An 18,004-nucleotide genomic window follows, 5' to 3' on the forward strand; every position below is an offset into this window, starting at 1 on the left:
CGAGACCTCAGAATCATTGAAAAGCATTCTGACCTCAGAAAAGTATTTAAGAAAATATTCAAACCTCTGTGTTCTCTTTAGCAAATGCCTCCCACAAGCTCTCAGCAGTACCTGATGCAACACTTAACTTTTTCTCCTCTAGAAAGCAAAGAATACAAATTTGTGAGTCTTTAATTACTTTTTCCTGAATGGCACTAAATGTATGTTCTACATGAAATGCTTCAATTCCCCTATTGGCTTTTGGGCTTGGTGTCTGGTGAGGCAGGTAGGTGGCACCATAGTGCACAGAGCATTAGGCCCTGGAGTCAGGAAGACCTGAGTTCAAATTCAGTTTCAGACTCTTACTAGCTGTGTGACACTGGGAAAGTCACTTAACCTTTGTTTGACTCAGTTTCCTGAATTTAAAATGAGGATAATAATAGCACCTCCTCTCAACAAGGGCTGTTGTGAGGATAAAATGGGTAATATTTATTAAACCCTTTGAAAACCTTAAAGCATAATTACTTTGTTGTTCAATCATTTCAGTTGTGTCCGACTCTTTGTGACCACATTTGGGGTTTTCTTTGCAAAGTTACTGGAGTGGGTTGTCATTTCTTTCTCCAGCTTATTTTACAGATGAAGGAAACTGAAGCAAACAGGTTTGAGTGACTTGCCCAGGGTCACACAGCTAGTAAGTGTTTGAGACCAGATCTGAACTCAGGAAGATGAGTCTTCCTGACTCTAGATCTGGGACTGCACCACCTATTTGCCCTACTAGCTATTATTATTATTTTAATTATTTAATAAGAATTTGCTTAGGACATATTATGCTTCATGCATATAAAGTTTTATAATTAAGAATAATTTTTTTCTATACAGGCAACCTCAGACACTTTACAGCAATAAAATCAGGACTCTTACAATATAGCAGGTACTCCGCACCCAGATAGAGGAGACAAGTGCCAAGTATACCCCTTTTATCACAACTAGCATTAGAAATAAATATTACTACCATAGCCATTATCAGACATTTTTTGCCCACAGGAAGAGCGGCATAAAATACATTTGATAACTTCTTATTAAATTATTCTAAATAATTTTTTAACTAATAATAAATAGGTATTAAATGCAGTTATTTCTATATATTCTGAAGAAGCAGAGGTTATCATCAGCATCCTGGAACAAAACCCTGATCACTCAGCCCTCTTAATGGATTTGATCATTATGACAAGTCAGACAATGCATTCAACTAGATATAGGGCCCTAGAATTCAAAATATAGTCTGCTCTAATGGGTAGCCAGCTGTTTCAGAGTCTACACTTACTCCTTATCTGACACAAAGGATCAATGAGGAAAGGAATGGGGAAGGCAGGACAAAAGAGGGGGAGTGGAAGGATGAAAGGTGGAAGGGTAAAGAGGGGAGGTAGAGGGAGGTCAAGATGGCTTAATTATAAGAAACAGAACAGCGAGCTCCCCTCCACAAAATTCTTCCGAACACATCTAGAAAATGCACCAGCCTGAATCTTGATGGGGAAATCCAGAAAACCTCACAGGGAGCGTTTTGTCCTGTCCAGGTTAACATAAGGAGACAAAAGGGGAGGTCTTTGCACACTGGGGATGAGCAGGATCAGGCTGGTTCGGGAACACACAAGTCCAGGGAGAGGTTGCACACCAAGAAGACTTCTAACACTCAAACTGGGGCTCCACCGGTCCCATTCTGGGGCACGATGACTGGGACAGATGCAAATTAGGAGCTTGTTGCCCACTACCTGGTTCAAAGGAGGCAGCTAGGTGACCCAATGGATAGAACACTGTGCCTGGAGTCAGGAAGACCTGACTTAAAATATGGCCTAAGAAACTTACTAGCTCTGTGACTATGGGCAAATCACTTAACCTCTGTTTTCCTTAATCCACTATAGAAGGAAATAGCAATGTACTCTAGTATCTCTGCCAAGAAAACCCCATGGATACTAGCTGTGTGACCCTGAGCAAGTCACTTAATCCTGACCGCCTCCAAAAAAGAAAAAGAAAACCCAGCAGATGAAGAATAAGCCATCCCTGAACAACAACAACCCAGGTCAAGTCATAGCTCCAGAACAGACTGAGAAGGGGCCCTGACTAACCATGGGGGGTGGGGGTTGAGAGTCAGTGGTGACCTTTGGGGTAGAGAGGCCCTGGGCCATATATAGAGAAAGGAGGAAGTTCAGAAGCCAGCAGCTGCAGCAGCAGCCTCCACCATAGCGTGACTCAGACCTCAGGCTCGAAGCAGGGTTTTCACTTCCAGCATTCAGACTGACCAGCCTGAAGCAGAATAGCCAGGGCAGGAATCCCAGACCAAAAGGGAGTCTACAATCTGCCACACAGAACCAGCGGAGTTTTTCAGTGGATGGATAGGGTCAGTCTGGCAGCATGGTGGCCAGAACCAAACCCAGGTCAGGAGCTGCAGAGCTCAAACCAAGTGGACGACAATCAGACTTTGCCTAGGATCAGATCACTTTGGGAGCGCTGAAAGAGTGCAGGTCACCAGCTTACTCCTCATATCCGGAATAACACAAATACCTTAAGAAAGCAGCAACAAGACCAGCACAGACCTTCCCTCCAGAACTGCCCCAGAGCCCAGCCCTAGCCAAGTCCAAAGTCAAGAAATAAGCTGGGGGCAGCTAGGTGGCTCAGTGGATAGAGCACCGGCCCTGGAGGAGGACCTGAGTTCAAATCCAGCCTCAGACACGTAACACTTACTAGCTGTGTGACCCTGGACAAGTCACTTAACCCCATTGCCTAGCTAAAAAAAAGAAAAAGAAAAAAGAAAAGAAATGAGCTGGAAGAATGGCAAACAAATAAAGAACCCTACCAGAATCATCATTGCTAGCATGTATATCATGCTTACTACATGCCAGGAACTGTGCTAAGTGCTTTATAAATATTATTTCAATTGTTCCTCACAAAAGCCCTGGAAAAAGTAGATGCTATTATTATCCCCATTTTACAGTTAAGAAAACAAAAGCAAAGAAAGTTTAAGTGACTTTCCCAAGGTTACACAGTTAGTAGGTGTCTAGGGCAAATTTGAACTCAGGTCTTCCTAATACAAAGCCCAATGCTTTAGCCAGTGAGCCCTCCAAAAAGAGCTATTATGATGTCAGGGAACCTCAAGACACAAATCCAGAAGAAAAGAATGACTCCAAAACATCTACAAGCTAGGGGCAAAGCCTCTGAGAAAAGCATAGCTTGGCCACAAAATCATAATGCCTGGAAGAGATGAACAAAAGTTCAAAAAAAGTTTTAGAATGTTTTTATAAACATTTAAATGAGAGGGATTGAAGGGAAAATGGGGTGGGGGGAGTATGAGAGAAAGAACTGAAAAGGGAATTAACAGCTTGGCATGAGAGGTACAAAACTTTGCTCCCTGAAAATGTGAATGGACCAAATAGAAGCCAATGACCCCATCAGGCAACAAGAAATATTAAAGTCAAAGACTGGCACAATAGAAGAAAATTAAGGCATCTCATAGTAAAAATGATTTAGAGAACAGATCAAGGAGGAAAAAAATGTAAGAATTATTGGATATTGGAATTTTAAGAAATCTTTTTAAATATTTTATTTTAAGAAATCTTAAAAGAAAACTGCCCAGATCTCTTAGACCTAAAGGACAAATAGTAGAAATAAAAAGATGCCACTGGTCACTTCCTGAAAGAAATCCCAAATGAAAACTCCCAGCAGCAATATAGTCAAAATCAAGAGTTTCCAGATCAACTCAAAATACTGTAAGGAGCCAAAAAAAGAGAAGAATTCAAGTACTGAGGAGTCACAGTCAGGATCACACAAGATTTAGTAGCCACCATTAGAAAGAAATGGAGAGCTTAGAATATGGATATTCTTGGAATGTGATATTCTAGAAGTCTAAGGATATTGGCTTACAACCAATAACTTACCAAGTAAAACTCAGTGTAGTACTACAGAGAGAAAAGTGGATTCTTTTTAATGAAATAGAGGATTTCCAAGCATTCTTAATGAAAAGAACAGAGCTTCATAGAGAACTTTAAAGTTCAAACACAGAATTTAAGAGAAACGTAAAAGGGTAAACATAACTGCACAATGATAAAGGACTAAATGAGAACTATTTATATTCAAATATGGGAATATGTTACATGTCCCTTCTGAAACCTAACATCATCAGGAGTAATAGAGGAAGTCCAATTAGACAAGGCCTGGCAGGAATCCTGTTATGTCTCAATAATCTTAGGAAAAGAATGGAAAGAGGGGGCAGGTAGGTGGCACAATGGATAGAGTACTGGCCCTGGAGTCAGGAGAACCTGAATTCAAATCCGACCCCAGATACTTACCAGCTGTGCGACTCTGGGCAAGTCACTTACCTTCAACTGCCTCCTCCCCCCACCCCCACCCCCAACCCCACCCCTGCTAAAAAAGAAAAGAATGGAAAGCGATGGGATGAGGAATACACTGGGAAGGATGGATAGAGGAGAGGGAAAGGAAGGTTAGGGAAAATTGTCTCACATAATCAGGATACACAAGTAGATATCCATGCAAATGAGGAGGAGGGAGTAGAGGAGAGAAGCTAACACTTAAACAATGCTTTCATCTGAACTGGTCAAAAAAGGGAAGAATATAATATTTAAAATAATGTAAGAATACACTCAGAGAACTGGATACAGAAATACATTTCACTCAACAGAAAAACAGGAGGGAAAAGGGAAGAGGAAAGGAGGGGGAATTAGAGGCAGAGTAAATTAAGGAAGGAATTAATCCTAAGCAAAACAAATTCTACGTATAAAAATATTTATAGCTCTTTTTGAAGCAGCAAAGAATAGGAATCTGGGGGGTGGAGTGTTGCCCATAAACTGGGGAATCAATGAATAAGCTATGGCATCTAAATGTAATGGAATAATACTGTGCTGAAATCTTATCAGTGATTTCAGAGGACTAATGATGAAACATGTTACCCAGCTTCTGACAGAGAGGTAAGGGACTCAGAATGCAGAATGCTACTTTTTTTTTTTTAACACAGTCAATATACAGTTATTTTGATGGACAATATGTGTATGTAATGTTCTCAATTAGCAGAAAGAGTTGGGGCAGGAGGGTGAAAAGGTGGATTTTGGCTAATTAGAACAAAATTTTTTTTTAAAGTGGAAAAAAATTTTAGAAGAGTCAATACTAGAATAGTTAATGGAATAATGGGGTGAGGGGAAGGAGTCAGAGGCCACAACTTAAAAAAGAAAATTTTAATTTAAAAAAAATCCTCCCTAGTTCAGAATTAAACTTAGCTTAGTTAAGGGACCTTGTGCCTTTGACAAGGGTTGTTCTGGTACATGCCCCTCCAACGGATTCTCAGACTCCTCTGGAAAAGAACATAGAAAAGAAATCAAATGCTTATTTCCATCAAATGAGAGTAACATAAAACTGTTATTTAGAGCTTCTGCTAAGTTTTAGCTATCTAGTTTGTAGCTTTAACCAGCTGTATCTCATGTGTTCAGAACTTTTTTCTCCTCCTTCAGTAAAATTAACCATTCTGCTGACACATATTTCTAGCAGAATTATCTTTATTTCTCCCACAACACAATGCTTTACACAAAGTAGGAGTTTATGGCATGAATGATAATTTAATGAATGAATGAGTAAACAAATGAAAATAATAGTTTTGTACATGCATGGCCTCAGAATGCTACAAATACCACCACTACTGACTTCCTCATTCTTCCCTTTCTCCTCTCTGAAGATAGCAAACCTTTCAAAGAATGATGAAGGAGAAGCTATGAGTTCATTTAGATTATCCATCTGGCTGATTAATAATGGAATCAGTACTGTGGTGGGAAGAACAGGGTAATGGGGGGCATGAGCTACAGCACTAGAAAAGATGCCCCAGCCCCAGCCCTAAGGAGACATAATAGTCACATTCTAGGGGCCCAATTTGTCAGTCTGAGTGGTAATGGGGATAAGCACCTTAGCATATGTGTTACATACCAATTAAGCATTACATTCACAGGATCAGAGATTTTAAACAGGAAAAAACCCTAGGGGTCAGGAAGTACAACCTCCTCAATTTACAGATGGAGAAACTGAGGCCCAGGTACATGACATGGTTTGCCCAGGGTCACAAAGAGTGTGTATGTTTGAGGGAGGATTAAATCCAGGCCAGAGTACAGGCTCTTTGGATATAGATGCTGACCTATGTTTTCCACACTTCTTCTCCTCCTAGGTTATTTCAAAGGGTGTTAACCAAGTTTTTTAGATGAGACTTACAATTCATTTGACTTTTAATTTGAGAGTTTGACACCACCCTTATTTGGTTTACTAAAAGATTAAAATATTTTGGGTGGAGGGTAAAAGCTTTCAGATGTTAAATTTCTGATGATTCTTCTTCCCTCTCCCTCTCTCCTTCCCTGTTTTGGAGAAAGGAACTCAGAGGAAAACAATTTTGTGGCAAGTGCCAAAGGCATATTTTTATTCTTGGTCATGTTATCTAATTGTGCTGCAATAGCAGGAAATAAAGTTGTACAGTTAGTCAAGGTAGAACTCCCCACTAGAAAAGATAGTTTGGGAGGAAGTGAATCTGAGGTCCATGTAGGTAGAAATCAAGAAAACTGGAGACTGAATTTGGAATTGTGGGGGGTCCCCTAAGTTCAATCAATAATCAACCAGCATTAATTAAATAGCTAGTATGGACCAGATACAGTATTGCCACTCCCTATTCACGTATCCTCTGGCACTTCATTTCTCGCACCTCAATTTTCTCAACTATAAAATTCCTCTTAAGTTCTGTGACCCTCTTCATAAAACCAACTCTTAGTTTTATTTATTAATTCAATGGGGTTTTTTACTCTTAATTTTATTAATCTCATCTTTAATTTTTAAGATTTGCAGTTTAACCCACACGTACAAAAATATTTATTTTTGTGGTGGCAAAGAATTAGAAGTTGAGAGGATGCCCATCAATTGGGGAATGGCTGAACAAGCTGTGGTATATGAATATAATGGAATACTATCATGCTATAAGAAATAATGAGCAAGCAGACTTCAGAAGAACCTGGAAAGACTTGTGTGGTCTAATGTTGAACGAAGTGAGCAGAGCCAAGAGAACATTGTACACAATAACAGCCACGTTGTGAGGTGACTAATATTGATAATATTGACCTTCCCAGCAATGCAAGGATCTAAGACATCTCCAAAGGCCTAGTAATAGAAAATGCTATCCACATCCAAAGAAAGAACTTGGACGTTTGAATGCAGATCGAAGCATACTATTTGCTATTTTTTTTTCTTCTGTTGAGTTTTGTTTCCTCTTTCTGGTGGTTCCTCCTATTGGTTCTAATTCTTACTTACAACATCACTAATGTGAAAATATGTTTAATAGTAATGTATATGTATAGCCTATATCAGATTGTGTGCTATCTTGGGGAGGGTGGTGGGGAGGAAGGAGGAGAAAAATTTTAAACTCAAAAGCATATGGAAGTGATTGTCGATAAAATAAATTAATAAAAAAAATTGGAACTCAAAAAAAAAGATTTGCAGTTTAGTGTTTAATTGGGGATTTTTAATTTGTCCTCTTTCGAGTTTTTTTAGTTGCATACCAAATTCATTAGTCTGCTCTTTCTCTATTTTATTGATGTAAGCATTAGAGATATAAATTTTCCTCTAATCATTGCTTTTGCTGTATCCCATAGGTTTTGATATGTTGTCTCATTATTGCCATTCTCTTTAATGAATTATTGATTGTTTTTATGATTTGTTTGTTTTTCCTTTTTGCTAGGGAATGGGGTTAAATGACTTGCCCAGGGTCACACAACTAGTGTCAAATGTCTGAGGCTGGATTTGAACTCAGGTCCTCCTGATTCCAGGACCACTGCACCACCTAGCTTCCCTCTATGATTTGTTTTTTTAACCCACTCATTGTTTAAGATTAGGTTGTTTAATTTCCAATTGGTTTTTAATCTGTTTCCTTGGTCCCTTATTAAATATAATTTTATTGTGTTATGATCAAAAAAATACTTTTAATATTTCTGCTTTTAATTACGAAGTTTTTGTGTACATTATATGGTCAGTCTTTGTAAAGGTACCATGAACCACTGAGGAAAAAGGTGCATTCCTTTCTATTTCCATCCAATTCTCTCCATGTATCTATCATATCTAGTTTGTCTAAAATTCTGTTCACTTCCTTAACTTCTTTCTTACTTATTTTTTGGTTAGATTTATCCAGTTCTGAGGGGAAGATTTAAGTCCCCTATTATTATAGTACTACTATTTCCACCTGTAATTCACTCTACTTTTTAATAAATTTCAACAATCATTTCTATTATAAAACACTAGAAAGCATAGAAATAAATGCATTTTCCTTATATTGATAAAAAGCATTAATCTAAAGCTATCAGCAAGCATTATTTGTGAGGATAAACTAGAAGCCTTCCCAGTAAGATCAAGTGTGAAATGACGATGCCCACTGTCACCAATATGATTCAATATTGTACTGAAAATCCTAGCAATAGTAACAAGAGAAGTTCTATGACCTTCTGAATACAAAAGTCTTGGTTCCCAGGTTACCTACAATGCAGCATAAAATATCACCCACAACACCGCTCACTACTTAGAATACACCCATGTTCTGATACAAGCTCAAATGTAAGTGACTTACTTTTTTCATTTTTGTATTGGCTGATTCTTTTTGTAAGATTGCTTGACAAAGGCTGGCATACTTTCACCAGCATCTCCAGATTATTCTCACTTAAAAGTTCTTGTTTCTCCATATGTCTCAAAAGACTTAAAAAGGACTGAAACAGAATCAACATTAGTATATGGACTGACATCATGGTCTGTCTTTATCTTGGCTATTTTGTTCACAAGCATGTGGGGAAAAGGGATGGGGAAGTGGCTCACAACTATGCTAAGAATTTTTTAGTCATGCTTCCCAGGCACACCGTGAGGCAAACAGGAAAAGCAGAATGGGAGAGGATGGCAGAAGGTAGGCAGAAGGTTGAAGTAGTGGGGACTATAGCAAGTGTTAGCACAATCAGGGAGGCCATGTAGCTCACCTGAGTGAATGCTGCTGTCTTTGCCACTCTGACACTATACATAGACAGCAGATGAAAACAAGGAGAGCTAAAACCTCTGGGCTGGTTTTATTTTTTTTAGGCTGGCTTATACATTACATTGCTGTTTGCAGAGCAAGGTTTTTTTTGTTTGGGTATTTTTTGGAAAGAGGGAAAGAGAGGAAGAACGCAGGCGAGAAGCCTTTGCAGTGGAGTCCCGTGAATAGACAGCCTACACAAGTAGAAAGAGAAATGGTAAAGAGTAAGGAAAATGGTCAGTTTCCCCACTCACCGTTAATGTCTTTGGTATATCCTTATGCATGAGGAATTTGATATACTCAAAATCAAGTTGAGTGACTTCCTCGGATAGGTTGTAAAGCATGACTCTGTGACATGAATTCAATGCCATTAGTAATGAATACGCTACAGACATAACCATTTTCATTCAGTCATTTTTCAGTCATGTCCAACTCTTTGTGACCCTATTTGGAGTTTTCTTGGCAAACAGACTGGAGTGGTTTGCCATTTCCTTCCCCAGCCTATTTTACAGATGAGGAAACTGTAAACAGGGTTAAGTGACTTGCCACACAGCTAGTAAGTGTCTGAGGCCAGATTTGAACTCAGGAGGAGGTGTCTTCCTGAATCTAGGCCTGGTGCTCTATCCATGGCACCATCTAGCTGCACAGACATAACAGAGAGGAACCTAATTTGTATTTCCCTCATCCCTCTGCTAATGGGTTCAACTGATATGAGATTGAGAAAAGGCATAATCTGGATTAAAGAGCATTCAAGTGGACCTGGACTGACTTAGCACATACAAGATGCCTGAGTCGACTCCAAAGATTCTTACCTTTAATTTTCAGTACAGGGACAGCTAGGTGGCACAGTGGATAGAGCACGGGCCCTGAAGTCAGGAGGACCTGAGCTCAAATCTGGCCTCAGACCAAACACTTGACACTTACTGGCTGTGTGGACCTGGGCAAGTCACTTAACCTCAATTGCCTTAAAAAAATATATTAAATATGTGTGTGTGTGTGTGTATGTATGCATGCATATATACATACATATATATATATGTATGTATATGTAATTTTCAGTACAGGATCATCTTTATAAGTTAGTTCTCTGTAGGGAGTACAAGGGAGTACTACCAGAGAGACCATAAACTCCATGAAGGCAGAGACAGAACCTTATCACAATGCTGTATCCTTCCCCTTCCCCCTCACCCCAGGCCCATCCATGCCAGGCTAAGGGCTCTGTATACAAAAAATGTACCCGTGTAACAGTGTACCCAAATGACAATAAATGTTGGCTTAATTGACTTTCATAATTATAGTGTAGATTACTCAGGTTCTTTCAATCCAGAAAGTCGTACATGAGCAAAGCACACAACAGTGCCTGGTTTTGTGTTTAGCCTTTTGTCATAATCATAATCTTCCAGTTTGGTGGTTCAGGCAAATATGAAGGGCTGAGAAACATCACTTTCCCTGGCATATACATTATGGTACCATTTAAAATGGTGTTTGCTGAGGGATGTTCTAAGGTAGGCCTACCCTTCATCTTCCCCACTCTCCTTTGGATTTAGCTGTCAAAGAATGGATGGGAGCCTGTCAAAGCAGATGGGGTACATGAATGGTTCCTTTCCTCCCCTAATAAAAGGCTTTTTTCTCCTTTTTCTCTGTACTTTAGGTATTTATTATTCTCCCTCCAAATTCAAAAGATATAGAAACATCAGTCAGCAGTGTAGAGAATAAATCTACTAACAGTGAAGAAAGGCTAGGACACATGTTTAAGGATGGAAAATCCATTAAGTCAATTAATCAATTACCTGCCACTTTACTTAAAGTGACTGTCCTGATCCCTTCATTGGGTAAAAACAACCAATCATTAAGAGGTTTGACCTAGTGTGAACAAAGTCTAAATAACTTTATTCAATTAATTAGTCATAGGCTTTTGCACAAACTTTAAAAATCATTATTTTGAAATTTTTTGACCTCTAATTTCAATACCCTAGGGCAAAGTCCCTATTATCTTGCCTAGTTACAGCTCTGTGAATAAGTTTTCTATGGGTACCATAGGAAGGATAAGAGCTAAAAATCCAAGGTGAGTGGAAATGTAAGAAGAAATTCCCTTCAAATTAGCTCAAATCACAGAATCCTTACCTGTATGAGGAAATTTTCCCTTTGGTAGAAAGTTCTTGCAGTACTTTTTCCTTTGTGTACCCAATGTTTTGTAGTAAATAATATTGCTTAATTAGGAAGAGGAGCTCGGCCACTAGGAAACAATCTTCTTTATTCAACAAATCTTCATCCATGAACTTCTGAAACAGTTGGTGAGCTGACTTTATACCCTCAAGGGTCTTAGGTGTGATCAAGTCACTACAGAGAAACTTAAGGGACTCTATATCTTCAAGCTCCAGTTTTTCATCAATGGAGAGAAGCTTCTGGTGAAAATCAACATTATTGTCATCCTCCATATTGAGCCCAGATCTTGGCACCTATAGGCAAAATAGTGACCTTCTGAAACAGCAAAAACAAAGAAGACTTTCTGATGTAAAACTTGTCCATCTCTTGGGAGTGAGATTAAATGCAGAGGAAGCCAGGGTCAACTGAATATTCCAGTCTCCAGAATTACCAGAATTATCAAAATTGCTTTGTATTTTAATATGTGTATATATATATATATATATATATATGTTTATATGTATATAAACATATATACACACACACACACACACGTTTTACATCCCTTGTCTCACCCAATAAAATATAAGTTTTTTGTAGGCAGAAATGGATTCATCTTTAAAGAGTCTGTGTATCCCCAGCACGTAGCATAGAGTAGATACTTAATAAATACCTATTATTTGAGTCTAGTATGTTACTTGGTGGTTCTTTTAAAAAAATCAGTAAACAAAATAAAGGTTTAGTAATTTTTTTAAGTAAATAAATTACTAGCTTGCCTTGCTCTCTGTTCAGGGCACATTTCATATACCTTTCTTTCCTTGCCCACCAAAGAGAGGGAGGAGACCCCATGAGATTTTCCCATCTTCACCAAAACATTAAACAAAGCTTTGTAGCCTACTATGTGGAAAAAGCACTATGCTACATGCTAAGGAAGATGATGTTGGTAAATGAGACTCACATATCACAATTCCTCTCTAATTTAGTAAACAGATTGCCTTTGATTTGCTCAAGGTCACACCACTACTAAGTGTCTGATGCTATATTCGAACTTCGGTCTTCCTGACTCTAGTCTCAGTGCTCTATCCATTGTACCACCTAGCTGCACGGATGTGGTACGTTGGAGAAATGCATATTTCCTCCACTGCCTCCTGTGACACCCTTCCAGTCTCTATCTATGATATTAACATGGTATTGAAACCTAAACCAAGGAGAAATAAAGCAGAGAAAGAAAACTACAGACCTGTAACTCCAATGAATAATGACATAAAAATGTTAAATAAAATGTTAGCAAGTAGGCTATGGCAACATATTAGAAAAATTATACACAATGACTAGGTTGGGTTTATACTAGGAATGCAGTGTTGGCTTAACATAAGGAGAACAACACTTATAAAAAAGTTAATATAAAATTTTCAAAACTATGTGATTATATCAATTGATATTGAGGAAGTTTTTTTGTTTTTTGTTTGTTTTTACAAAATCTAGCACCTATTTCTATAAAAACTCTGCAAGCCACATTAGTAAATGGACCCTTCTTTAATACAGCAAATAATTACTGAAATTGAAGAGCAAGCATTATGTATAATACAGAAAAGTTAGCCTTTCCAATAAGATCAGGGTAAAAGATACCCATTGGCACCATTACTATTTAATATAGTATTAGAAATACCATCTGTAGCCATAAGAAAAGAAGAGAAATTGAAGAAATAAGTGGAGAGGAAACAACAGTATCATTTTTTACAGATGAAATAATGATTTACTTAGAAAAAAACCTTAAAGAGTCAGACAAAAATAAATTGAAACAAATTCAACAGTGTTTCAGGATATACAATAAATTCACACAAATCATTAGCATTCCCATAAGTTTACAACAAAACTTAAGAGGAAGAGCTAGAAAGAGAAATTCCATTTAAAATAGCTACAATAACTATAAAATATTTGGGAATGTATCTACCAAAAAAGAAAAACAAGACCCCTGTAACAAATATACATAGTCAAGCAAAACAAATTCCCAAATTGGCTATGTCCAAAAATACAGGTTTCATTCCATACCTTGCATCTATCACCTCCCTATCAAGAAGTGAATAACATGTCTCATTATTGGTCACTATTGATCTGAGTGCATAAGTCCTTCAACAACACGTAAAACAATGATTTGGTTAAGAGAAAGAGACCAAACCCAGTGAACATTTTAGTAAATGTGCCAAGAAAAAAAATGCAGTATGCATAAAATTTTTCAACTCCAATTAAGCAACCACATTCCTCTGTGCACATACCTTATTTACTGAATCTACTCAGTGTGATGCTCCAGTCCTAAATTCCAAGACCATTCCTATTGAACAGCACAAGTGAACATTGCAATCCTTTTATATTTACAGTTCCAAAACAAGGTGCTTTGGGCTTTAAGCCTCTGAGATTGCAGGTCTCCTCTCTGTGAAGACGTGGGAACTGAACCAGAAACAGACAGAAAAGACAGTGAGAAGCTGTCACTGTCTCAGAATTCAATGCAAACTAGGAAAATCCTAATGCTTAATGTCCATTAGAGAGTCAATCGGAAATGGAGGGTCAAGCAGAGGGCTGTTTCTTGGATGAATATTTCCTCTTTTAAGGGAGACATTTTCTTCTCATTCTGCCTTGCTAGGACTCCCCTCCATGAATGCAGATTGTTGAGGTGTGGCCTTATGGAGTATTACGTTTGCCTTCTATGTCTCAGAACTTTTCTTTTGCCAATGGGAGCAAAGGGCTAGGACTTACTTATTAACTTAAGAGCTCCGATATTTTTCTACAAAAGAGCTGAGTCAGAAAGACTTTTGTTTTTACTTTCATTTTTCCATAGCCTGAAACGGAAACTATGAAATACCAGAAGGAACTTTAAAATGACGAAAATGATAAATTCCCTGAAACCAGATAAAATCAGCAAAGAAAGAAAGGAAATTCCAAAGCAGACGGTCCCAGCCAGCTAAATGTGAAGTAAATACAGCTTTGGAAAAGAGGGATGTCACATGTCTTGGAATCAAAGTGTTCCATTTGAGTAAGACTCACTGTGAGGTGCAAAAGAAAGCGGTTTTTGCCTCACCCCTGGTTAGAGTCTCTTCCGGGTGTGTCCTGTTTATGCCTCTAACTTTCTAATCTCCTAGTCCAACCGTACCTCCTTTATACATGCTTCAATTAAAATAATCCATTTGACATGATTAATTCTTGATGAGTACCCTTAAAAAGAAGTTTGAAATGGAACTAAAATCTTTTAAGAATTCAGACAAGGGCCACATGATATCTCAAACAGGCAGGAGAAAAGAACTCCAAACTTAATACTAATATTAAGCATTTATATATGTATATAAACATATTTGTGATGTGTGTACATATATGTGTCTCTCTATATATATATATACATACATGCATACATACTTTATGTATGTTAACTCATTTGATCTGCACAACAGCCCTATGAGGGCAGAGCTAATATCATTCCCATTTTACAGATGAAGAAACCGAGATACGGAGAGGTTATGTGACTTGCCCAAGGTTAAACAACTAGTAAGACAAGAGCAAAACTCCCTGGCAGGAATCAGATTCAAATGTAATTGGGAAATGTTTAACAAAATAAATAAAATGCAACATAGAAAATATCATTTGTAGTTTTCTAAGTCAATATGTGCCCTGCGGGGAATCTGTTTCTATTTGAGTCTGACACCATCGCTGCGCTCTATCCATGGTACCACCTAGCTGCTCATAAGCTAGATTCGCAGTATTTTTTTCCCCTCTTGTTGGCCCTTTTAATTGGCTACTGACAACGAATAATCATTAAACACTTATTAAGCACTGCGCTAATCAATTAGGATACATATATAAGCAAAAAGAAAGACACTGGGAGCTTCCATTGTCTTGGGAGAAGATAACACATAAAAGAGAGCTGAAAAGCGCAACGGGAGAGACATCCCGGCAGGAAGAGGATGGCAGAATCTGGACAGTCAGAAACCCAAACTGAGACAGGAATTAATAACTAGCCTGGGCTAGTCCTCCAAATGGAGGCCCGGGAAGGAATTTACCAATGGAAGAAGAGGGCTGCACGGCTGGAGGTATATTTCAAGGTGAGAAGACCATAAGTGCAGAACTAAGTGACTGGGTAAGAAGTGAGTCAGAAGTAGAGTCAGGAGAGGAATGGGAGGTGAAGAAGCGTCACTCCCTTTCCCCATTTGTCTCAAGGCTACACTCTGGACTTCGTCCACCATGCCCCAGTTCTGAAGCCTCACTCCAGCCCCAGAATTCACACATTGGAAGTACCCTCAGCCCTGCATCCTTTCCCTGTGATTGCATGGCTCTCCCAGAACCTCCATTTGAAGACAGCATCCAGGCCAGACATATTTCATTCCTCTCCCGGCTGTGCTCGGTTTTCCTCTTCCGTATCTCTTCTTAGAAGGGTCCCTTGGCACTTTACACCTAGAATGTAAGTTCGGTGAGGGCAGAGGAACTGGCTTTCTTTCTACTTATATTTATATTCCTAGCATTTAGCACAGTCCTTGACACATAGTAAAAGCTTAATAAATGCAAGTTGACTGACAAGAGTATTAATGAACCCACTGGGTACCAGAAGGCACAAGAAGCTAAAAGTAGAAAGTCAAGGAAAAACAAACCTGTCCTTAAAGAGAGACAGCAGCCTTCCTGTTAAGCCTTCTGTAAGATTCCATACCACTGGAGAGGTTAACAAGTGGTCAGTATTATTTGTCTGAAACTAATTTCTTCAAATTAATTAATACTAATAAGAGAATGATGCCTTTCTTTTATTACTTCTAATTAATGAGCCTCTCACGGAATGTTGGCACCTTGAGGCAGTGAGCTGCCTGCTTGTTAAAACACACATCTAGAACATCCTTAGAAAGTAAACGTGATAGTCACCACAAACTCCCACAGGCTATTTTGTATTTTCAGCATGTGTGTGGTTATAATGGCACTCCCTGAGGGGACCCACTCAGGATGTGGATTCTCTATTCCTTCTTCCAAACTAACCCAGGGATTACTGAGTGGCCCCTTGAACCAAAATGCAGAGGAATGAGAAAAGAAACCGATTCGTTGAGATGATAAACCGTGGTCACAAGTGTCAAAATGGCTTCCTCTCTACTCCTTCAATTCTCACAAAACTAGCTAAGTCGAGTTACTAGGTAATAATGATGAAATGGTTGAGTGTTGGCAAGATACTGTAGAGAAGAATCAAACTGGTTTTCCTTTTCTCTATCCTCCACAACCCTCATGTCCCATACATTCCTTTCTCTTCCTTCTTCCTGAGGGTCACACCTTACTTACATATTAGAACCTTAGCTGGCAAGCATGTCTCACGTGTGTGACTGCATTCTGTGACTACTATACAACATTGTGTTGGGGGAGCAGGGAAGGAGGAAGTAAATGGCCCCTCTATTATACCTACAAAGACAGACAGCTTCCACCCCCAACACCAAACATATCCATGTGTCCATATCCCACATAAATGACTTACCTCATCTCCAAGAAGATTCCTGTACTCAAGAACTTAGAGCCAACTTTTTCTTTGCCTAGGGATCAAGCAGTTTTGCTCGCTCCTTTCATTTTCCTGTTTTGTCTTTTTTTTTTCTGCCCACTTCTAGAGCCTTACCTGCCCTGCACTGCCCCCAACTGGTTCCAACCCTTCACATAGGAAAACAGGACTTTCTGCAGGGAAGATGCTGGATATTTCAGGTATAGAGCCAGGAGATGGGGCCAGGCAGCACCTGTGTTCCTACAATCCCTCTGACATGGATTATTCTCAACTTTCTTATCTTTGCCAGTTTGTTGTATGTGAGGTGAAATTTGAGATTTGTTTTGCTTTGCATTTTTCTTATTACTGATTTGGAACAATCTTTCATGTGGCTGTCAATAGTTTCTTTTGAAATTAATTTGTTCAATTAATTTGTTTATTTGCTCAACATTTATTTGTTCAAAATTCTCTTGAAAATTATTTGTTTATAGCCTTTATCCATTAAGGAATTGTTCTTAATCTTATAATTATAATTATTATTGTTATTAGTCAACTCTCTACATACCTTGGATATCAGACCCTACCATTAGGATTATGTCAACAGATTCCCTTCTCAAATTTACTGCATTAATTTTTTTCATGTAAAAGCCTTTTAATTTAATGAAATCAAGTTATCTATTTAAGGAGTCAACTATGTTCGAAGGCCAAATCTAGCCACCGGCCTGAAAAGCTAAGAATAGTTTGGTTTTTTTTAACATTAAAAATTTTTTAAATACAACCTTTTTTTAAAAATATAACTCTATTTAAGATTACATTTAAAGTGTGAATTTTATTTTTAAATGTTTAGAAATTTTTAAAGTTTATATAAAAATGTAACAACACAACTTTATTTTAAAATGTAACTTTATTAAAACTTACATTTAAAACATAAACCTTATTCAAAAAAGAAAAACCAGGGGGCAGCTAGGTGGCACAGTGGATAGAGCACCGGCCCTGAAGTCAGGAGGACCTGAGTTCAAATCCAGCCTCAGACCAAATGCTTGACACTTACTAGCTGTGTGACCCTGGGCAAGTCACTTAACCCCAATTGCCTAAAAAAAAAATGAAAAACCATTCATATCTCACTATGCCATATAAAAAACAGGTGGGCCAGTTTGCTGACCTCCTTGATCTATTGTATCTTCTGTGATTTGCTTCATCCTTTATTTGGTTGGGAATTTTCTGCCTAGCCATAATGGTAAAAGATACAGCCATCTCTTTCTACCACCACTCCACCTCGCCTTTTTCTGGTGTGATATTTTATATTAATTTGAGGG

The 18,004-nt window shown here is 38.4% G+C and overlaps 1 protein-coding gene across 8 annotated transcripts in view; it reads right to left on the bottom strand.

Moving 5' to 3' along the window:
• Positions 1-16,799, bottom strand: part of LOC110197140 (caspase-10) — a 49,764-nt gene extending 32,965 nt beyond the window's left edge. For 2 of the 8 annotated variants that reach the window (XM_020970838.2, XM_020970873.2), the window contains exons 1-6: positions 13,477-14,390; positions 11,180-11,514; positions 9,310-9,403; positions 8,624-8,759; positions 5,276-5,335; positions 65-138 (exon numbers count right to left, since the gene is read on the bottom strand). In XM_020970838.2, the coding sequence (XP_020826497.1) occupies positions 65-138; positions 5,276-5,335; positions 8,624-8,759; positions 9,310-9,403; positions 11,180-11,493 (678 nt within the window). In that variant the 5' untranslated portion in view covers positions 11,494-11,514; positions 13,477-14,390. Of the gene's footprint in view, positions 1-64; positions 139-5,275; positions 5,336-8,623; positions 8,760-9,309; positions 9,404-11,179; positions 11,515-13,476; positions 14,407-15,484; positions 15,641-16,691 lie in introns of those variants that run through there. The other 6 variants (XM_078147565.1, XM_078147564.1, XM_020970818.2 and 3 more) reach the window with 5 other exon arrangements.
• Between the last annotated feature and the right edge of the window lie 1,205 nt (positions 16,800-18,004).

This window comes from Phascolarctos cinereus, unplaced genomic scaffold (assembly GCF_003287225.1).
Source record: "Phascolarctos cinereus isolate Bilbo 61053 unplaced genomic scaffold, phaCin_HiC Scaffold_7;HRSCAF=346, whole genome shotgun sequence".
In the NCBI taxonomy this organism is placed as follows: Eukaryota; Metazoa; Chordata; class Mammalia; order Diprotodontia; family Phascolarctidae; genus Phascolarctos; species Phascolarctos cinereus.